Source organism: Chrysochloris asiatica, unplaced genomic scaffold, assembly GCF_000296735.1.
Source record: "Chrysochloris asiatica unplaced genomic scaffold, ChrAsi1.0 scaffold00001, whole genome shotgun sequence".
NCBI classification, from domain to species: domain Eukaryota; kingdom Metazoa; phylum Chordata; class Mammalia; order Afrosoricida; family Chrysochloridae; genus Chrysochloris; species Chrysochloris asiatica.
The window spans coordinates 29,735,860-29,755,144 of record NW_006408519.1 but is presented as its reverse complement, the minus strand read 5'-3'; the positions used below and the strand labels follow the sequence as shown (position 1 = coordinate 29,755,144).

The window sequence follows — 19,285 nt, the reverse complement described above, 5'->3', positions numbered from 1 at the left end:
TGTTGTTGTTGTTAAGTGCCGTCAAGTCAGTTCCGATTCATAGTGACCCTGCACAGGGTTTCTGAGGAGCAGCTGGTGGAGTTGAACTGCCAGTCTTGCGGTTTAAACCTACCACTGTGTCATCTAGGGTCATTGTAAGTCAGAGTTGACTTAAGAGAATACAACATCAAGTTTTCTCCACGTTGTTGCACCTCATTCATCTTTGACTATTGTGTAATATTCCATTGCATGGATAGATCATGGTTTATTCACCTGTTCTTCCACTAATTGACATTTAGGCTGTTTTCATGGTTTTGCTGCTGTGAACACTGCTGCTAAGATCATCCTTATCTATGTCCTCTGCTGTTTCATTTCTAAGGTGTGGAATCATTGGATTGTAAAGTAGGTAAATACTCAGCTTTAAGAGGAAATGCCAAACTCTTTCCAAAGTCATTACACAATCCCATCTGCAATGTAGAGAAGATACTATAAATCCAACATTTGGCATTTTCAGCATTAAAAAAATGTTTTCCCCTCCAATGTTGCCAGTTGGAAAGTTGCAACATGGTAACTCATTCTAGCCTTGATTTGCGTTTCTTTGATCGCTAGTGAAGTTGAACATCTCTCTGTGTGCTGTTCGGCTCCATGTCTCTCATCCTGGTAAAACACCTGTTTGTTTGGTGTGTCATTCCTCTGGTTCGTAGGAGTTCTTCAGGATTCTTGACATTAATCCTTGCGTGGGGTAAATGTCCTGAATACTTGCTCCCAGTTCATAACCTGTTTTGTTACTTGCTTTAGGATGTGTTTTGACGAACCAAACTTCTTAATTTTAATATAGTCACATTTAGCAATCATTTATAACCAACGTGTTTTGCATTTTGTTTAAGAAATCCTTCCCTATCTTAATGTTGATAAGATATTCATCTATATTTTCTTTGATTGTGGTAAAAATATATATAAACAAAACATTTGCCAATTCAACAATTTTTATGTGTGTAATTCAGTGACATTAATCTCCTTTTTCTACTAGGAGTTTTAAAGTTTGTTTTGATAAACACTGGACCGAAAGGTTGTTTTGAATCACACGGTTGGTGGTTCAAACTCACCAGCTGCTCCTTGGAAACCCTATACAAAGTTGCTATGAGTCGGAACCAACTTGACAGCACTTCAAGGCAATGGCAGCAGCAAGTCTTGGTGAGCACTGGATCTCAAAGTCAGTTTGAACTGCAAGGTAGTGGTTTAAACCCACCAGTCGCTCCTCGGAAACCCTATATAGGGTTGCTATGAATTGGAACAAACTCACGGCATTTAACCATAACAACATTGGGTATTGCAAATGGTTAAGCACTTAAGAACTAGCTGAAAGGTTGGCCATTTGAACCTTCCCAGTGACGCCTCAGGAGTCAGACCTGGCAACCTGCTTCTCAAAGGTTGGGGTTAAAGGCAGGGCTTGGGCATAGCCTCGGAGACCCTGTGCGGTTGGTGTGAATCGGGATCCGATGGCAACCATCAGTGTCAGTCTCTGGGATTGATCTTTGAGCATGTGTGAGACAGGACCCCCATGTTTCCAGTGGAGATAGTTTTAGCTTCTCTTCTCCCCACTTCTTTGAAGTACCCTAGCATGTGTGGGTCTGCGTCTGGACTTACTGCCCCATTTCATTTGTTGATCTGTCTGTCCTGTCCTTTCTCCAACACCATTGTCTTGACTACTACAGTTACACAACAAGTCCTGATTGCTGGTCACATGATTTCCAGATCCTTACCCACCTCAGTGCACTCTGTATGTTTGTTCTCTTCAAGTAGCCCTGCATGTCCATCCATACACCCAACTCCTGCTGCCTCCTCATAGCAGGAAGACAAGCTCAGCCCAGCCTCTGCCAGACACAGGGGGCTGGAGACCCGAGCAGCTGGCAATTTTACCTGGAAGCCAGCTGTTGTTAAGTGTTCCAGAAACCAGCTTTACTACAAATAACCACCATTCTCATATGACTTTGATAAGACTCATGATGCTCTGTTTACCCAGGACACGGTTAGACCCCCAAGTTCTCCTTCTGTGCCTTATAGACAATTAGTTGAACATCTTGTCCTTGCTCACTGATCAGAAACAAAGTGCTTGTGAACCAAATTTTAGTTAAGTTTCTCTTCTTCCCTCAATCCCCTGAACTTTACACCCTCTGCCCCAGCCAGAGCCAACCTCCTTCCCTTCCGTCAGGTCCCCTCCCTTACAGGAACAGGCCGACCTCAGCAGAAAGCTTTCTGATTTACTATCCGGTGAAGTCATCCTTACATCCCGTTCCTCACACCTGGGTCTTTCTAACTTGTTTACTCATGTCCTTGTAAAAGGAAAACCCATTTTGTCTCACTCTTGCTCATCTGGTGTTGCAATAGGCCCCTTCCCCTTTGTCAGAGTGCCTCCCTGCTTGCAATCATCTTTCTTTCTGAGCAAAGCCTCTCCCTAAGTCTGGATTTTTTTTTTTTGGACTAAAGGGAGCTGATGAACCTGGACCAATGGCCTGACCTCAGTTTCCATATCTGTAAATTGGAAGAATAGTGCCCGCCTCAAAGTGTTGTCATGAAGATTCTATCCTAAAGGTCTGTTGACACCTTGATCCACAATGTTAGTCAGCTGCCTTCTGCCCCTGCCATCTCTCCACCTTGCATGATAGTCACCTATGGGGTGGGGGACATTTCAGGACAAGATTCTTCATGCTGGGGGTTTTCTCTAGCACTTTCCCTTTTATAAACTCAAGAAAGGTGGAATAATGCTTCACAAACAATGAAGGGACTATACTTATTACTGGAAAGATGTCTCATTTCTAATTCACAGGAACTCCTTGAAAAGCGAGGTCAAACTGTTTTATAGAACAAACTGATAGTAGGTGTAAGAATGTTAGTACGAGTGGTCATTGTCAGCCCCCCTCAGAAAACTCGCTACTCCTTTTTAGATTGACTCTGTTTGGAATTATAATTATCAAAATAAATGAGGAGTTATAGATAATATTAACGTCTTAAACCATATTTTGCTGTTAAGTGCCTTCGAGTTAGTTTTGACCCATAGCGACTTCGTGTAGCAGGGATGGGAACCTTTCATCTGCCAAAACTTATAACATCATTTGTGGGCCATACAGACTTATCAACTTAAAAATTAGCTTGCTATATTTGGTCAAACATGTAATTAACTCACCTCTACTGTGCTGGTGGAGTTCTGGTGTGGCGCTGTGGGTTAATGCATGAGACTGCAAAGCCACTTGAACTGCAAGGTCGGCGGTTCAAGCTTACAAGCTGCTCCTCAGAAACCCTATACAGGGTCGCTATGGGTCGGAACCGACTCTCCATCACTTCACAACAACAACAATGTGCTGGTGGTGAAGAATCCTGGTGTGGCAGTAGGATTAGCTCTTGACCACAAGGTCTGTTTGAACTGCAAGGTTGGTGGCTCAAACTCACCAGCCATTCTTCGGAAAGCCTATACAGGATTGTAGTGAGTTGGAACTGACTTGATGGTGCTTAACAACAACAGTTTGCTGTTAAGCACTGCAGGATAATGTACTAGACCGCAAGGTCAGTTTGAATCACAAGGTCGGTGGCTCAAACCCACCAGCCACTCCTCGGAAACCCTAGACAGGGTCGCTATTAGTCAAAGTCAACTCAATGACACAACCACAACAATATGATGACTGGAATTGTGGTTGCTTTGGCAGGGCTAGACCAAATGATTTCACAGACCTTATATGGCCCGCGGGCCAGACGTTCCCCACCCCTGCTGTATAGGGTTTCAAAGGAATAACAATCTTGCAGTTAGAAGTCCAGTGCTTACCCTACAGCACCACACCAGGACTTCATAATACACTATTAAGTGATTTTTTTTTTTTTTTTTGCATGTGTATATTGGGCTCCAAGGAGCTCTGGTAGCATAGTGGTTACGAGTTGGGCTGCCAACCTCAAGGTTAGCAGTTCGAAACTATCGGTGATTCTGTGGGAGAAAGATGAGGCTTTCTGCTCCCATAAAGATTTACAGCCTCGGAAACTCTGTACAGGGTCACTATGAGTCGGAACTGACTCCACAGCACATAACAACAACAACATATTGGTCACCAGTTGCTATTGTACTAAATTCTCACAACATAAAAAAGTATTAGTATATTGGTCTTTCTTTTTTTCCTGATGAGGAAATAGGTCCAGAGAGCTGAAGAACCAGCTGCTCAGAGTGGAGATTCATAATGAACTCAAAATCTTAGTCTTGTTGGGAAAAGCATAATATAAGACAGCTTTTAGGTTAATTTGGTTTTGTTCAAAGATGAGACAGACAGAGAGTCATGGTTACCAATGGCTAGGGGCAGTGATGGTTGTGGCAGTAAATGGGGCGTCCAGGGTTCCTTTTGAGGATGATGAAAATGTTCTCAAATTGATTGTGGTGATGGTTGTAAAGCTGTGAATGTACACTTTAAGTGGGCAAATAAGGTAGTATGTGAATTAAATCTCAGTAAAGCTGTAAAAGAATTTAAAAAAAAATTAAAATTAAATGGAGCATGCGCACATACCCACAAAACAAGTTGTGTGGCTTCAATAATCCCACCCGGAGATCTGAGAAGGGAGAGGTGATCGTAGGTCTTATTGCAGTGTTCAAAGGAAATGAAACATCCACTCACAAGTTCCCAGGTTTCTCTCTTTGGCTCAGACGGGTCTGACCCCTAGAATCTCTATGTGACAGTACTGCTCTGGTGGGGGGCTGTGGGTGATGGGGACTGATCGTTCTGATGCTGAGCCCTGGGCCTCACTCAGGGAAGCCGTGTGAGGATAGGAAATCTGGTACACACCTGTATGATCCGGACAGCACGTATCTCCAGTCTGAGATGATGAACTTCTCCCGGATTTGGCCGGCGAATTTCCTGCCTGACTTGGCACAGTACACCTCTCCTTGTACGCTCCGGATGGAGATGTTCTATGGGTGGAAAGTCACAAAGCATGTGTTTATACATAGACACTTGTATGGGGAAAAGCCTGGAAGGATGTTCACCAAGATGTAAGAGGGGTTATCTCTGGTTGGTGGGATTACAGGTCATTATGGCCAACACCTGTCCATAAACTGTGTGACCTCACCCTCACTTCGGGGCAGAGGACTCTAGGTTGTGAACGCTATGGCTTCATGACCCAGGTAATACCAAGCCGACTCTATAGTCCCAAGGCCTGAATTTTCTAGATTGTCTTCATTGTCTTGGAATTATTTGGGTAATGAAAAAAGAAAGAAAGAAAATGGAGGGAGGTTAGAACTCAGACAAGGTAGCAAATAACAACACAACAAAGACTTGATGCCATGGAGTCCTCAGTGAAGGTCCCCGGGACCACAAGAGCTCTGATAGCTACGTCGGAGCCAGTTCCTGGCCACGAGCTGGACAATGGGAAAGCCTGTTGCATCCAGATAAACAGTTCCAAGAAGGGTCCAATGGACACTGGATGGTTCGGTCTAAGAGAAGGTGGGTTCACAACCCAAATCATGTCTCCATGTGTCCTCCTCCCTGACAGTTCCTGCTGCCCAGCTCTGGGGCTGGAACCCCTTGGAAGGCTAAGAGGTGAGCTGTGTGAATATCTCTGCCACATCAAGGCAGAGAAGGGTGGTGGAATGTTGCCTGCATCCCCCGATGGGCACATCCATTGCCAACACCTCTAGCAGCTCCCCGCTGACCTCTCCATCAGCTCTGTGAGATCTCAGGAGGAACTGCTCATAAAGGCACGCCCTGCACTGACTCCCATGTGGCCTTGTGCCAAGAGGTGTGACCCAGGTAATATCGAGTAGATCCTATAGCCAGAGGTCCTGAGGCCTGGGAACCAGGAGGGAGCCCTGAACTCAGCTCTATCCTAGTTCACATCAAGGGAGAAAGAGAATGGAGGAGGTTTCATTCTAGTCTGGAAGTGAAGAGGAGGAAGGGTCCTACCTACCTGAGACAGAGGAGTCCTTAGAAGGAACTCTAAAGCACTGGCCCTATCTGTTCTGCAGGGCCTACTCCTAAGAGCTCCGGGTGGTTTTATATTTAACCTTGCATTAGCTGCCACATCCTAAATTTGATGGAACTAAATGAACCTTATGTCTGGATACGTTTTCTCCCTGACAGGAGAGGGAGGTATTCCTGTTCAGGACAAGGAGGTTGAAACACACATCAAAAAGACCCAGGTGTTGTCCTCCCCTGTGAAATGCATCCCCTGGCCCTCCCTGCTGAGAGGAGAAAGAGAGAGTGTGACCAAGATGGTTGCTCACCAGGTTCCCATCTGCCCCTTTACACTTCTCCTGTCCTATGCTTCCAGGTGATAGCTCACCTCTCTGGTCTATGGGAGATGGGAGGAAGTGATGAGAACTCCTTCTGGGCCAGGTCCTAAAACATCCTGTGGAATCCCCTTTCCTACTCTTCCCTCTCACTGCAATTTGAAGACCACGTATCCCTTACACTATTACTACAAGATGGAAGAGGACTCTGAGCAAGAAGCCAACCTCGATTGTGTTACACCGTCGAGGGGGAGATCACGTGTTCTATCCTAGTACAAAATACTGTGAGGGCCTTACCTTGAGGTGACTGTCAGAGATCTGTACTTTGTCACACATCTCCTGGAAAAGCTTCACGGCTCCCTGGTCCAGGAGCACACAGACGAACACCCCGCGCTTGTTGGCCGCCTCTAGAATGTCACAGAAGATCTCAGCATCCGTAAACACGTCCATGAGGATAGCCAGGACCTGATCAGGGCGGAGAGGTTGGTGACCAGTCAGGGCCAGGTGCTAACTGGCTTTAGCCACACTTCCTGAGGGCCAGTGGGTCTGGGCACTGGGGGGCTGCTGTGATGGGAGATTAGGAGAGGATGGTGGGAGGGGTCTGCCAGGACAGAGGTCAAGGAAGGGAAGCAAGGGTTGAGCGGAGATGTGCCCACCCCTTCTCTCTAGCCTCAGTACATGTTCTTTGGTCTCTACACCTAAGTCATCATTAGTAAAAGGACATTGTGCCACCTATTTAAAAATTACTGTTTTTTTCCTACTTAAAATATTGTTTAGCTTAATACTTATTAGGACATCCATAAAACAGCAGGTTAAATCTAATAAGATTTCTGATTATTTTTTGTAACCAGAGATGGTTTCTGCAACTGAAGTAACATTGCAGTCAAACTAACCATGGCTAAATACTGATCTTTGATTAAAATGTTGCCTTGTGTCGTTTCTGTAAATTAGGCTTATTCTGAACAAGGTGTCCTGCCCTAATGATAAAAGACTTCGAAAATAGTTATCATTTTAAAATACCTATAATTCAATCGCATTTACTTGTTAAAAAGAAATATACTGAAAGCAACAGCATTTATTAGGAGGACAAAACTGGAATAGACTAGATTCAACACTTATCAATTATTTGATATTAAAAGCGTAAGTTATGTGGACTAAGGACACCTTTTTTTGTTAATAAAAACTTCCTCTTAACTAAGAAAAAAAAAAAAGGATATTGTGTTTGGTAGAATCAGTGAAATTGAGAATTGAGGGTGACCATCTCCACAGCACATAACCAACCAACCAACCAACCATCCGTGAGAGGGGTCCTGGTGTCACGCTGCAGAATAATGTGCTAGACCGCAAGGTCAGCAGTTCAAACTCAGCAGCCGCTCCTTGGAAATCCTATACAGGGTTGCTATGAGTCGGAACTGACTCTACGGCACTTAACAACAACAAACAACAGTCCATGAGAAGGACTGACGTAGAGGCTCAAACTCATGAACAGCTGTGAGGATGGCGCAGGACTCAAGTCTCCATGACTCGGAGCCAACTCAACAGCAACTAACCATTAAGCCTGTGGACTGGGGAGGACAGAGAGGGAAAAGGAGAAAGGCTAGAGAGAGAAGGCGAGGGAACAAAAGGAACAAGGGGCGGCACTTGGCCGCCTCAGTGGAGAGAAATACAATTCTCAGGCATCTCTCCCCAAAGGGTGACAAGACGGCTGCCAGCTTAGGTCCTGCCAGCTAAATACCCTCGAAAAGGGATGCCTGATTTTCCCAAGAGTCCCAGCAAAAGCCCTGGGACGGACTCTCATTAGAATGACCAAGACCCCTAGATCAATCTCTGTGGTAGGATTTTCACTGACCAGGCTCCACTCTACCCCAGGGATGGCAAAAATCTACCCAAATTACACAGAGTAGAGAAGTGAAGATGTCTTGAAGTGAGATTGGGTGCTGTTGGCAGAAGAAGGAGGAGCAGATGCTTGGTTGATCAGATGTTGGCTCACAGATGAGCCGCTCCACTCTGCTTCCATATTCACAAGGCATCTCCCCGGTGTCTCTCCATCTCAGGACATCTGCTCTCTTAGGACCCACCCCACTCCTGAACCTTGACTAATTGTTGTTGTTGTTGTCAGGTGCCATCGAGTAGGAACCGACTCATAGCGACCGCATGCACAGTAGAACGAAAAAATGTCCGATCCTGGGCCAACCTCACTACCACTGCCACACTTGACGCCATCAATGATGCCACCTGGCCGATCCATCTTGATGGGGTCTTCCTCTTCTTCTCTGACCCTCCATCTTACCCAGCATGACATCCTTCTCCAGCGACTGTTTGCTCCTGACAATATGTCCAAAGTATGAGAGACGAAGCTCAGCCATCCTGGCCTCCAAGGAGCACTATGGCTGCACTTCTTCCAAAACAGATCTATTGATTCTTTTGGCAGTCCATGGCACTTTCAGTATTCTCCTCCAACACCACAACTCAAAGGCATCAATTCTTCTATGATCTTCCTTATTCACTGTCCAGCTTTCACATCCATATGAGGTTATTGAAAACACCATGGCCTGGGTCAGGCGCACCTTAGTCCTCAAGCTGACATCTCTGCTCTTCAATACTCTAAAAAGTTCCTGTGCAGCAGATTTGCCCAATGCAATACGTCGTCTGGTCTCTTGACTGCTGCTTCCACGAGTGTTGATAGTTGATCCAAGAAGAATGAAGTCCTTGACAACTTCAATCTCTTCTCTATTGATAAGAATGCTGTTTATTGGTCCAGTGGTGAGGATTTTTGTTTTCCTGACATTGAGATGCAATCCATACTGAAGGCTGTGCTCTTTGATCTTCATCAGTAAATGTTTCAAGTCCTCTTCACTTTCAGCAAGCAAGGCCCCACGCTCGCTTGGTTCCATCGCAAACACACCACACTCTTGACTAATTACATCTGCAAAAACCTTGTTTCAAAATAAATTCACATCCAGACAGAGGTCTGGGTGCATATGATTTTGGGGAACACTACTGAATGCAGTACACCCACGATCCACTTGAACCATGTCCCTGTTGTTGTACAATTACGTTTTCACACACATCTAAACTTACAGCACAAAACCAACTGAGGCTCTATTTGCTGAAAGATAAATGCCTGCTGTTCCCGGTCCTTCCGAATGGGTCAGTAAATCTTTCTGGCTCTGCTCCAGTGAGTCCCTTGTCTCCTTGTGGCAGGGCTGCCGAGCAGGTGGTTTATTGAACAGCAAAGGGGGAAGGCAGGTTTGGAAGTAGCCCAGTATTCTGATGGCTAAGTTTATCTTGTTGGCTTCTTGTTGGAACTGTCTCCAGGCCGCATTAATTCTAGGCCCATAACTGCTTTGTAACACTCTTCTTTGACCCCTGAAGGGACATGCTGCCTTCAACAACGCAACTGTTGTTGTTAAGTGCCTTCAACCCTGTTTCCAAAGGAAGAGATCAAGTGGGCTTGAACTGCTGACCTTGCAGTTAGCAGTCCAGTGTTTATTCTATAATGCCACAGCAGGACTCCTTAGAGGGAATGTTGTTGTTAAGTGCCACCCAATCAGTTCCAACTCATAGCAACTCTGTATAGGGTTTCTGAGGAGCGGCTGGTGAGTTTGAACTACTGACCTTGGGGTTCAAACTGAGTTGGAGGTCCAGCACTTATCTTACGGCACCACACCAGGACTCCTTAGAGGGAATGTCGTTGTTAAGTGCCTTTGATTGGGTTCTGACTCATAGTGATCCTGTTTCCAAGGGAATGAATCAAGTGGGTTTGAACTGCTGACCTCGCAGTGCTTATCCTATAATGCCACACCAGGACTCCTTGGAGGGGACAAAACCAGCTGCTGCTGAGTCGATTGGAACTCATGGCAACACCATGTGTGTCAGAATAGAATTGTGCTCCACCAGGTTTTCAATGACTGGATTTTTTTATTGTTACTGTTTTAAGTAGATCTCAGTCCTTTCTCCTGAGATACTTCTACGTAGACTTGAACCACCAACTCTTTGAAAGACGGCACTCACTGAAAATCCTGTGAAAGGTAGTTCTACCCTGAAATGCATGGGGTTACCAGGATTCAGAATCTACTGGATGACAACTGGTTTGTTGTTTGTTCGTTTATTCTTTCTTGACGTCTGTGGATGGTGCAAATAGTTAATGGGCTTGGCTGACAGCTGAAAGGATGGAGGTTGGAGACCCAGGGATCCCTTATTAGAGGCAGAGACTGATGTGGTGAAAGGTGCTGGGGAGGACACAGTCAGTGTCCACACAGGTATGGTGCTGAGTGTGCATGGAGGAGCCTGGCAGCAACCAAATGGGTGAATCCCCTGGTGACCTGGGACAACAGAGAGCAGTAAGGACAGCAGCAAAGGGCCAGGACCATAGGGGTGGGTGCCACTCAACACCTGGAGAACCAGGTCTTCTATCTGCTAAGAGGAGCTGGAAATTCTTACATTTAGATAGTCTTCAGATTGGTAAATGTTATCTCAAATTCACAAATGCTATGTTGGTTGAAAAAAAGATAATGAGCAATTTAGCCTAGGAGAGGAGTGGGGAGGGAGAGGGCCAGCCTTGGGGGGATTGCATTTCACAAGCCCAGCTTTGTCCCAGGGCTTCAGCCGTGGCTGAGAATTCTGGTGGTATCCACCTCGAGGGAGAGCATTGAACACAGGGAGTGAGAGTACAACAGGCCTTTAGAAACTGAAAGAAATCTTAACTCCACCAGGAACCTGAGGTCTGGGGACGAGGACAAGAGGCTCACTGAGGTTGCTCCGGCAATGCTACTGGACCCTCTTCAGTCTCCACCACCGTCCCCCATGGAAACTCAAAATACTGCTCTAAAGCAGTGGTAGGAAATGCCACGTTCCACTTATTGCCCACCTGGGATTTTCCAGAACTCTGCTCTCTCCCTGCTTCCACATGCAGCCACCTAGTCCTAGTGGGGTTTTTTTCCCCCCAGAACCTTAAGATTTCACATGGAATCTCTAGGTGGTACAAACAGTTCACATGCTCAGCTGCTAATTAAAAGGTTGGAGGCTCGAGTCCACTCCCAGGTACCTCAGAAGAAAGACCTGGTGATCTGCATTTGAAAAGTCAACCATTGGGAAACAGCTGTACTCTGATGTATCTGGAATTGCCTGAGCCATACACAACTCAACAGCAATTGGTTTGGCTTAAGGTTTCAGATAGGATTGATTTGGGAGGGCATTTCATCAGAAGACTGAGATTCTAGCCAAAAAAAAAAAAAAAGAGTTTATGTATCAGCATGTTTTTTTATGAGTTCTTTTAAGTTTAACAAAATAATCTTAGCTGGAGTTTTTTAATGAACTGATTTTCTGAAGTAAATCACCAGGTCTTTCTTCCTGGTCTGTCTTAATCTGGAGGTTCTGCTGAAGTCTGACTGCTGAAGCCACCCACTGATAGATGGGGGGCTGGGCATGAGGTGCATAGGTGGGAATCAAACCTGGGTGTCTCACATGGAAAACCAACCTGCGTCTTCCAGGTAGGAAGTACTCAGGTGAAAAGCAGGGAAGATTAGAGGGTCCCAGGCAGAGAGGGCAGCACATGTAAGCACATTAAGACAGAACCCAGTGGTTCCGGACCTACAGAAAGGAGGTAGGAGAGAGGAGCTGGAGAGGTTGTGAGCCCCTGCTAGGGAATTTGCTTTTCCTATCACAGGCAACTGGGAGCCATTGAAGACTCTAAACAGGGAAGGGGAAAAGTTAGATATGTAGTATAGAAAAAACACTCCTTGCAGCACGGTAGTAGGGGATGGAGATAAAAGACTGACAGGAAGTGATTACAGGAGTTCCAGGGATAGATGAGGGTGGCTTGGACCCAGCAGACAGGTGGGGTCAGGAAGTCAGGAATCCCAGAAAGGCAGAGTGCAGCATCTTCAACTTCATCCTAAACCCCATCAACTAGACCTTCATCCATACAGCAGAACGCCTTCTCTCTCCTCCACCAGCCCCATCCAACTCCTAATGAAGAATCTCCAAGGAGACCCATGGCTACCTGGCTGGTCCGGGTGATGCAGCGTCGCACCAGGTCCCTGATGTTGTTGTGCTTGTCTGTCTGCAAGTACACGGTGGCACTGGACTTCTCCTTCAGGTAAGGCTTCTCGGCCAAAGCCCAGGTGTGCAGCAGGGCTGGCTCACTGTCCTCGGAGGACACAGGGAAATAGGTACCCGACTGCAGGGAGGCTGAGTCCTGTCCTCTGAGACCTGCCTCGCTCCCTCTGGAGGGCTCTGGGATGCAGGGGGGCTCCTTGGCCTGGGCCTGAATGTACTGGGTCTCCTCTGAGGACAGGAAGTCCACCTCACCTTCCTGGCTGAGAGCCCGCCTGTAGGCCTCAGGACCACCATCCAAGAGGGCATCTGTGGCCAGCCGGGCACTTTCATTGTCATTCAGGTCTGCCCTGGCTGGCCGGGCCCACTGGTTCTTGACCTCTTCCAGGCGTTTCCGGATCTTGCCCATATGCCTTGAACGGCTCATGCTAGCCTGTTCCTGGTGTCGGATTCTTCCCAATGTGAACAGCTGGGAACCAAAGAGCAAGGAGCAGCACACCTGCCTGGGGGATGCACCCGCTCCCAGGATGGGGAGCAGGGTGCCCACTCCCCTTACCCTACTCAGAGGAAGTAATTTACCTTGGTGCTGAACAATGGCACACAGGATTCCTCACTGCATAGGATCAGCTTATCTCTGAGGCCCCGCCCTGCCCTCAGGCCTCAGAGCTGGTTCACACCCTGCCTACCCCGGCACACTCAGGCACCAGGGATTTCCTCCCTTCCCAGCAGCTGGGGGAGGCCAAGGTGAGCCTGCCTTCCTGCTCAGTTGCACAACTCTCCTGAAGCCTGGAGACCCTCGGGCCTTGTGACAACCTGGAAAGTTCTCCTGGCCCATCACCCAGGCAGGTGGGAGAGCCAAGAGTCCCCTCCCTTGCTTTCTGTTCACAAGCCTGTGAATTCAAAGACGAGCCTTCCCCTGGAGGAAGATACTACTCCTGAGACTTGCCTTGTGAAGGAGGAAAGCTGTGGGCTGGTCAGAGCTCACGAGCAGCTCCTCCTTCCTCATGGTCACACCCCAAATTCCCACCCCTCCCTGTCTTCTGGAAGAGCTCTGCTTGCCTCTCTCTTGTCACTGTCATGTTTGAACAGAGTCCTCAGAGAGATCCCAATTCTCAGTCAGTGTTAATCCACTGGAAGTAGCTGCTTGAGACCCTCCTGAGGAGAAGCTGAGGCCAGATCTCTTCCCCTGAGCTCATGGGCTCAGGCTGCCCCCTAGCTAGAAGGAGAAGTGGAGCAGGCTGCTAGAAAGAGCTGAACAACAACGAAGGCAGCAGCCACATTTTCCTTCTAGATGAGGTGTGACTGGGAATGGAATGTCTGGACTCATGAGTGTCTTTGACTGAATTTTATCCGAAACAACCATGAGGTTAGGATTAGAGTAGAAGCAGAGTAGTTCATTTAGAAGGAGTCCATAGCAATGCAAATGACTAACTCGCTCAGCTGCTAGCCAAAAGTCCACCCAGAGGTATGTCAGAAGAAAGCCCCGGTGATCTGCTTTTGCAAAATCAGTCTTTGAGAATCCAGCAGAGTCCAGTTCTACTCCTGACACATGTGGGTTGCAGTGAATCTACAGCTATTTTTGATTTTTAAATGAATCTGGGAGGTGTTCCTGACAAGGAAATGAAGAAGTGAGATCAAAGGGAAGGAAGCCAATAAACCCATTGCTGTGGGGTGGATTCGGAATCACAGCTACCCGACCGTAGGGGTAGAGTTGTTGAATTTTCATAGGCTTTCTTTACAGAAGCAGACGGCCACATCTTTCTCCTGAGGAGTGGCTGGTGGGTTTGAACCACTTTTAGTTAGCGGTAGTTGTAAATGAATTAAATGTAGTATTTCTTAGACTATGTGAACACTGGACTCCTGGTGTGGTGCTGTAGGGTTAACACTGTGCTCCAAATCACAAGGTCAGCAGTTCAAACCCACTGACTGCTATCTGGAAACTCTATATATGGTCGCTATGAATCTGAACTGACTTGACAGTACTTAATAGCAAAAACAAAATATGAACTCTAACAATAAAATTGCTTTGTAAGAGCTTTAACCACTGTGCCACCAGGGCACCTTTAAAGAAGCCTATACAAGGTGTATCCACAATGAACAGGTGGCTGTTGTGGGCATCTGAGGTTCCATTCTACTCAGGGCTATTGGGAGATGGTATAGAATATTCCTCCGTGTTTTCCCATCAAAGGATGAGACAGCTGGAGAACTGAACCATCAGCCCACACCCCTCATTCATTTGTTAGTCTGCCTGTCCTGCATGTTTGCTCAGCACAGCTCTGAGACCAGCGAAAACTTTCCCAAGAGTCACAGGTGCATATTGTAAGAGAGTATTGCAGGAAGGAACTGTCAGAAGAACAAACCAATCTGTGTTAGAAGGACAGCCAGAATGTTCCTTAGAAGCCAAGATGACCAGATTTCATCTCTCATACTAAGGACATATTATCAGGAGGGACCAGTCCCTGGAGAAGGACATCATGCTTGCTAAGTGAGGGTCAGCAAAACAGAGAGACTCCCAGTGAGATGGATTGGCACAGTGGCAGGAGCAATGAGCTCAAGTGTAGCAGTAATTGTGAGGATGGCGTAGGACTGGGCGGTGTTCTGTTGTGTCGTACATATGGTCACTATGGGTCGAAACCAACTCGACAGCACCTAATAACAACAACAAATCTCAGGAGTGGTGCATGCTACAAGGATTAAACTGGGACCCTATGCCAGGAAACCAGGATTGTGGGGTCTTCAAGCAGCTAGTAGATTTAAGAGCCAGATTTCTCTCCGGCATATCGATGCTTTGGAGGGAAATAACTGTAAGTACCTAAAACTGTATTAAAACTGTGGCCAAAGGGCTCAGTTCAACGAGGAGAAAAGCAACTTCAAAGGAATTTTGTTTTTTAAAAGCACAGTCCAAGAGCAATTGTAAAAGAATGGCTTCTTTGCTCTTGAACGACATTGAGGGAATTCAATTCATGATCCATGACAATACTCTTTTGCTTTGTTTGATCTCCTCCCACAATTCCTGGATCTGCACAGAGGACAAAACCAACAGATGTTCCGCATTGCCCTCTTGGCACCATGCCCTTTCCTTTTTGTCTCTTGTAACTCTTGCTTCTGTGGATTGGCTTAACCTCTTTCTCATGTCTTCCCTGATCTGTCCTCACTCAGGTCATCTGCATTCTCCTCAGCCCACTTTCTGATTTGGCATTACTCAAATCCAGTCCTCATTCTGGTGAGACAGACGAGGGCAAGCGGAGGAATCATCTGCAGGATTTTCTCTAGTTCTTTCCAGGCTTCAAAAACTAACCAAGCCCTGAGCCTAGAATGTGAGACACTGTACAAAATGCCCCTGTGAACTTTCCACAATTGGGCATCGTCTACAATTGGGCATTGTTAGTGCTGACTGCGGATCGACTTCGTGCCTATTGATGATTAGACCTTGTTTTGTAGCTGAGGAAACCAAGGCTCAGAGGTTGAGTAACTTTCCCAAGATCACACAGCTAGTAAGTGGTAGAACCAGACACTGTAATTCCAAAGCCCATGTACTTACCATTGTACCAAGCTTCACTCTTTTCCTACCACCCTTTCAACTGTCAGCATTGCAAATCCTATGATCAGTTTCAGAATGTATATAAGGAAGAAATAAGTAGGTAAGCATTCTGGGGCTACCTCCCTCTAAGTCTAATTCTCTCTCTAGAACATATGTGATATTACTGGGGCTGATGTCACCCAGTGTGGTAACGTGTTGTCACCACGCCCCTCCCCCACCATGGATCTCCACCCATGCCTGACCATAGAAAAGCCTTAGTAATTTTTACTATCTACTTTAATCATGGAAATCATCAGACAATATCTTTGAAATTCCATGCGAGTAAAGTTTCACTTAAGGTAATACAGAAATGGCTGCAAACATACATTGACAGAGAACTTCCAGAGCTTCAAGCCAGATTCAAAAGGGGCCGTGGAATGAGGGATATCATTGCTGATGTTCGATGGATCTTGGCTGAAAGCAGAGAATATCAGAAAGATGTTTACCTGTGTTTTATTGACTGTGCAAAGGCTTCCGATTGTGTGGATCATGATAAGCTATGGACAACAAACATTGAGAAGTATGAGTATTCCAGAACACTTAATTATATTTATGAGGAATCTGTACCTGGACCAAGAGGCAGTTGTTTGAACAGAACATGGGAACACTGAATGGTTTCAAATGGAGAAAGGTGTGTGACAGAGTTGTTTTCTTTCACCATACTTATTCAACCTATATGCTGAGCAAATAATCCGAGAAGCTGGGTTCTATGAAGAAAAACGTGGCATCAGGAGTGGAGGAAGACTCATTAACAACCTGAGATATGCAGATGATACAATCTTGCTTGCTGAAAGTGAAAAAGACTTAAAACATTTACTGATGGAGATCAAAGAGCACAAGCTTTGGTATGGATTGCATCTCAATGTAAAGAAAACAAAAATCCTCACCACTGGACCAATAAACAATGTTCTTATCAACGGAGAAAAGATTGAAGTTGTCAAAGACTTCATTCTTCTTGGATCAACTATCAACGTTCATGGAAGCAGCAGTCAAGAAATCAGACAACGTATTGCATTAGGCAAATCTACTGCACAAGACCTTTTTAAAATGTTGAAGAACAAAGATGTCAGCTTGAGGGCTAAGGTGCGCTTAATTCAAGCCCTGTTATTTTCAATAACCTCATGTGCATGCGAAAGCTGGACAGTGAATAAACAAGACTGTAGAAGAATTGATGCTTTTGAATTATGGTGTTGGAGGAGAATATTGAAAGTGCCATGGACTGCCAAAAGAACCAACAGATCTGTGTTTGAAGAAGTGCAGCTAGAGTGCTCCTTGGAGGCCAGGATAGCCAAACTTCGTCTCTCATACTTCAAACATATTGTCAGGAAGGACCAGTCACTAGAGAAGGATATCATGTTTCGTAAGGTGGAGGGTCAGAGAAAAAGAGGAAGACCCCCAACGAGACGGATTGGTAATATGGCAGCATAATATGGGCTCAAGTGTGGCAACAATTGTGAGGTTGGTCTAGGACTGGGCAGTATTTCGTTCTGTTGTGCATAGGGTCACTATGAGTTGGTACCAACTCAGTGGCACCTAACAACAACAACAAAAACAATGTGATTGCCAGAGTCCTGGTGTGGTGCTGTGGGTTAATGTGTCAGACTGCAAAGCTGTTTGAACTGCAAGGTTGGTGGTTCAAGCTCACCAGCTGCTCCTCGGAAACCCTATACAGGTTAGCTATGGGTCAGAACTGACTTGACGGCACTTCACAACAGCAATAAGACTAAGGAGTCCTGGTGTGGCACCGTAGGAGAAAGCACTGGACCGCAAGGTCGGTTTGAAACAAAAGGTTGGGGGTTCAAACTCACCAGCTGCTCCTTGGAAACCCTGTACAGGGTCACTATGAGTTGGAACTGACTTGACGGTGCTTAACAAGAGCAACAACAATGTGATGGCTGGAATTGTGGTTGTCTTGGCAGGACCAGACATTCCCCAGCCCTGCTGCAGATGAAGAAACAGAGGTTCAGAGAGAACAAGGAGACTTGGCCAACATGAGGACAGAACCTGGTCTCATGACTCCGTCCCACATGGAAGAACTAGAAACCAGAATATAAATAACATTGATGGAGTCTCCAAGAAGGCAGCTGGAGCCAAGAGACATGCCAGCCTCAGTGTTTCAGTCAGAGACACGGGAGAGACAGCGGCAGTGTGGGTATAGCCCCAAGGCTAGGAGGCCTGACCACATGTCTCTTAGAGTGAGGACAGCAGGGATGAGGAGCTGTGACCCCTTCCAAGTCTCTGCTCAGAGATCCCCCTCTCTGTGTAAAAAGCATACTGTCCTCCCCTTGCCTGGTTTCTGAGCACTGATTACCATTGGACATACTCGTATTTGTTTGTTGACTGCCCTCCCCACCCCATGCAGAGGTAAAGTCCTTGAGAACAGGAACTTTGTCCACTGATGTATTCTACCTTCTTGGAAAAGTGCCTAGTCAATAAAGTAAATGATGGCCGCTGCAGCAGAGGTGAGCCTCCTGGCCTACAAAGACCATTTGCTCTCTGTCCACCTGCAGTGTAGCTTTCTATACTGGAAAGGGAAAAAAAAATGTGTGTGTGAGAGAGAGAGGAAGGAGGAAGAGGAGGAGGAAAAGACAAGAAGATGGAGATAAGGAGGAAGAAGAAGAAAAATGGAAGAAAAAGAATCTCTGAGCAGAACTTCTCCTATAAAGCTACTGGAGGAAGAAGCAACCTACTTTTCTTGTCCCCAGCTCCTTGTCTTCACACAGACAGACCTTCTCCCATCCCTCCTCCCCACCCCAGAGTCTAAAGCAGTCAACACATATGGAAGACTTCAAAAATGTAATGGAAAATAAAATGAAAAGATGGTGAATTTCCCCACCAACTCTTTGAATCCTCCTGGTCCATAGTACAGTGTGTTGGTATTGCCCATTCTCCTATTGCTGCACCTTTGGCAGACATTACTAATTGATCCACAGAGCTGTCTTCCAGTGAACTGAGAACCATCTCCTCATCACTCTTCATAGAGTTCAAAGGGATGTCCTCACTGGGAAGGAATTTTGCACGCGCCACAGCGCCTTCACTTAACTGATGAGAAAGCTGTGGCCCAGAGAGGGAAAGTAACTGATTCCAGAGTCACACAGCTGGCCAGCGACTGCCATCAGCTGTCTCTCCTCTCCTGTGTGACTCCAGCCTTTGAAATGCCATCATTACTGACAGATCCACTGGTTGTAATACAAGTTTCCCACCTGGGATTGCACTTCTAGGACAGGAAGTCTGGATAGCCATTAAGGCACACATTCATATCCTGAGAAGTCCTTATCGAAGAGCCCTGGGTTACAGGCACAAGTGAGTTCTGAGGCTTTAATTCTCTCCTTATTTCCTGGGGCTCTCTGAAGTCTTGTCTCCTGCTCAATGAGAGAAAGCATGAGAAACCGAGCTCTGGTAGCGTAGTG

At 46.3% G+C, this 19,285-nt stretch overlaps 1 protein-coding gene across 1 annotated transcript in view; it reads right to left on the bottom strand.

Moving 5' to 3' along the window:
- The window catches only part of FAM83A (family with sequence similarity 83, member A), an 18,633-nt gene extending 5,911 nt beyond the window's left edge, over positions 1–12,722 (bottom strand). Inside the window, exons 1-3 of the mRNA XM_006830685.1 lie at positions 12,243–12,722; positions 6,536–6,703; positions 4,797–4,921 (exon numbers count right to left, since the gene is read on the bottom strand). Coding sequence (XP_006830748.1) covers positions 4,797–4,921; positions 6,536–6,703; positions 12,243–12,722 — 773 coding nt within the window. The remainder of the gene's footprint in view (positions 1–4,796; positions 4,922–6,535; positions 6,704–12,242) is intronic.
- Between the last annotated feature and the right edge of the window lie 6,563 nt (positions 12,723–19,285).